The 2,733-nt window shown below is 43.5% G+C and overlaps 1 protein-coding gene across 1 annotated transcript; it reads right to left on the bottom strand.

Annotated features, from left to right (window-relative positions):
• Positions 1-713: 713 nt before the first annotated feature.
• On the bottom strand, positions 714-1,718 carry LOC138926555 (uncharacterized). Its single transcript, XM_070281096.1, has one exon. The coding sequence runs from the start codon at positions 1,716-1,718 to the stop codon at positions 714-716; it is 1,005 nt and encodes a 334-aa protein (XP_070137197.1).
• Between the last annotated feature and the right edge of the window lie 1,015 nt (positions 1,719-2,733).

Raw genomic sequence — 2,733 nt, 5'->3', positions numbered from 1 at the left:
CAGTTATAAAGCAGCTTGAGGATATGCTCGGCCGATCCTTATGAAATTTGGCATTTCGTATTATTTTGCCAAAAATAGCTCGCTAGAATCTGTACAAAGTTCCAAGTTCATATCTTTAAAAATACGAAAGTTGGATCATTTAAAATTGTTCAGTTGTATGGCAGCTATAGGATATAGTCGGCCGATCCCAATAAAATTTGCCATGTCGTATTAATTTGCTAAAAAATAGCATTCGTACGGGATCTGAACTCTCTAACTATTAAAACACAAAAGTAATAGCATTCCCGATCAATCAGTTATAAGGCAGCTTGTTTGGTCATTGAGCGTTTTCAATGCCGTAAATAAAAGACGAATTTAAATTTAGTATGAACGTTACAAAAATGTTTATTTCTGCCTGCAGATGAAGCCGGATGATCATCTGATAGACCAGCTTATGGTGCATGCAGAGACTTAAGTAAAATACAGAGAGGGCGGCCCGACCTAGACACTGCGAGCTAAAACTCTCTATAGAAAGCCCGTTGAATCGAGCGGCCGAGAGAGAGTCGGCTTGCGATCAACTAAGCTTTTGTATAAACTTAAGCCATAAATAAAAATTACCAAACATTACGCTAACATATTTAAACATTAAAATTACACCGCTGCTGCCTGACCCGACATTCCCCCCTCCGTTGGGGCCTGTCCTCCAACTATATTCGTAAGGGGCGAGGTACAGCTTAATCAGCTCCCAGCGAAGCACTCCAACCCGAAGAGGGATCCGCTCCATAGCTCTGCCCAGCGGCCACATCTATAGCCTCCAAAGTCCTGCATCGCTGCTCCAGAAACTCTGCCAGCGACTCCCAAGTAGGGATGGCGTCGGAACTTGAAGAATTTAGACTCTCCTCCCACTTAACCTGGGTAGCTGGGTCCAACCGTTGAAGAAGCACCTGGACAATGATGCAGCCGGCTATCTCATTCGTCGAACCCAAATTCTTCAAAGTTCTCATATGGGCATTGAATTTGTCGGATAACCCTCGAAGACCTGTTATTGAATCACCTTCCACTAGAGTGAGGCCAAAAATCTCGTTCACATGAGCCTGAAATATTAAACGACGGCTATTAAATCGTTTATCCAACAAATTCAGCGCGACATCATAATTCTCATCGGAGACTTCCAAGGAGCGAACTGCTTCGAAAGCGGACTCCCGAAGGCAAGATCGCAACCTTTGCAGCTTTTCCACCTTACTGATGCTCGGATTACCGCCGACAATTGTACAGAAAATCGAGTAAAACTTAGGCCATTCAGAGTATCCACCGCTGAAGGTAGGAAGAGGCAAGGGAGGCAAAGCTTGAAACCTTTGACCTGACCCCGAGTCAACCTGCATGGTGGACATTCCGTTAGCTAGGGTGGAGTGGGCAGCAATTCGGGAAGAGCGAAGGGTCGTCTCGTGCTCAATTTCGGCCTGCATTGTCACTACCAGCTCCGAGACAGTCCATCGGAGCTCACTACTGATCTGCGAAATGTCCAAATCCTCAAGCTCCCCGTGGATGGCCTTAAAGTCGCTGAACATGGCGGCTATCTGACCATGACGCACGTTGAGCATGGCATCGTCCACCTTGGAAACAGGCTGAAGAGCTCTTTGGATCCTCTGCAAGTCCTGGAGAATACCCAGGGCCTTGCACTTTAGAACAGCACTACGGGTTGGAGTGGGTGCTCCTGAGTCTGCGCCGCTGGAGTTCATGGTTGATTTATTAAGTTCCGACCAACTCGAAGTAAATAATTCCGGCGCCAACATTTTTTTTTTTTTATTTTTGTGCTCCAAATTTATTTGCCAGCGACGAACACGACTTGTCCCACTGTGCGCTCAGAACCGTAGCGGAATTGTGGAACGTATATATATATGAAGTCTATGCGCGGGCGAATGCACTTGCTCAATAGTTTTTTTTTTAAATTGTTAATTATATTAACTAAAACACGTCGGGGTCACCAATGTTTGTCATTGAGCGTTTTCAATGCCGTAAATAAAAGACGAATTTAAATTTAGTATGAACCTTATAAAAATGTTTATTTCTGCCTGCAGATGAAGCCGGATGATCATCTGATAGACCAGCTTATGGTGCATGCAGAGACTCAAGTAAAATACAGAGAGGGCGGCCCGACTGGTCACTGCGAAGCTAAAGCTCTCGAATAATGGAGAGGGCGGCCCGACCTAAACACTGCGAGCTAAAACTCTCTATAGAAAGCCCGTTGAATCGAGCGGCCGAGAGAGAGTCGGCTTGCGATCAACTAAGCTTTTGTATAAACTAAAGCCATAAATAAACATAACCAAACATTACGCTAACAAATTTAAACATTAAAATTACACCGCTGCTGCCTGACCCGACACAGCTAAAGGATTTAGTCGGCCGATCCTTATAAAATTTGGCATGTCGTATAACTTGCAAAAAAGTGCATTCGTTCGAAATCTGAATTCTCCAGCTATAAAAAAAAAACAAAGAAAAAGCAATCCCGATCAATCAGTTATATAGCAGCTTTAGGATATGGTCGGCCGATCCTTATGAAATTTGGCATGTCGTATTATTTTGCCAAAAATAGCGCATTAGAATCTGTACAAAGATCCAAGTTCATATCTTCAAAAATACGAAAGTTGGATCATTTCCGATTGTTCAGTTGTATGGCAGCTATAGGATTTAGTCGGCCGATCCTTATAAAATTTGCCATGTCGAATTATTTTTATTTCGTATTGTCGCTTAAAA

The sequence above is a fragment of the Drosophila bipectinata genome, chromosome XL, assembly GCF_030179905.1.
Source record: "Drosophila bipectinata strain 14024-0381.07 chromosome XL, DbipHiC1v2, whole genome shotgun sequence".
NCBI lineage: Eukaryota > Metazoa > Arthropoda > Insecta > Diptera > Drosophilidae > Drosophila > Drosophila bipectinata.
This window is presented reverse-complemented; position numbering and strand designations above follow the sequence as displayed.

Excerpts from the sequence above, each read along its gene's own strand:
- LOC138926555 (XM_070281096.1), bottom strand. The coding sequence starts at position 1,718 with ATGAACTCCAGCGGCGCAGACTCAGGAGCACCCACTCCAACCCGTAGT.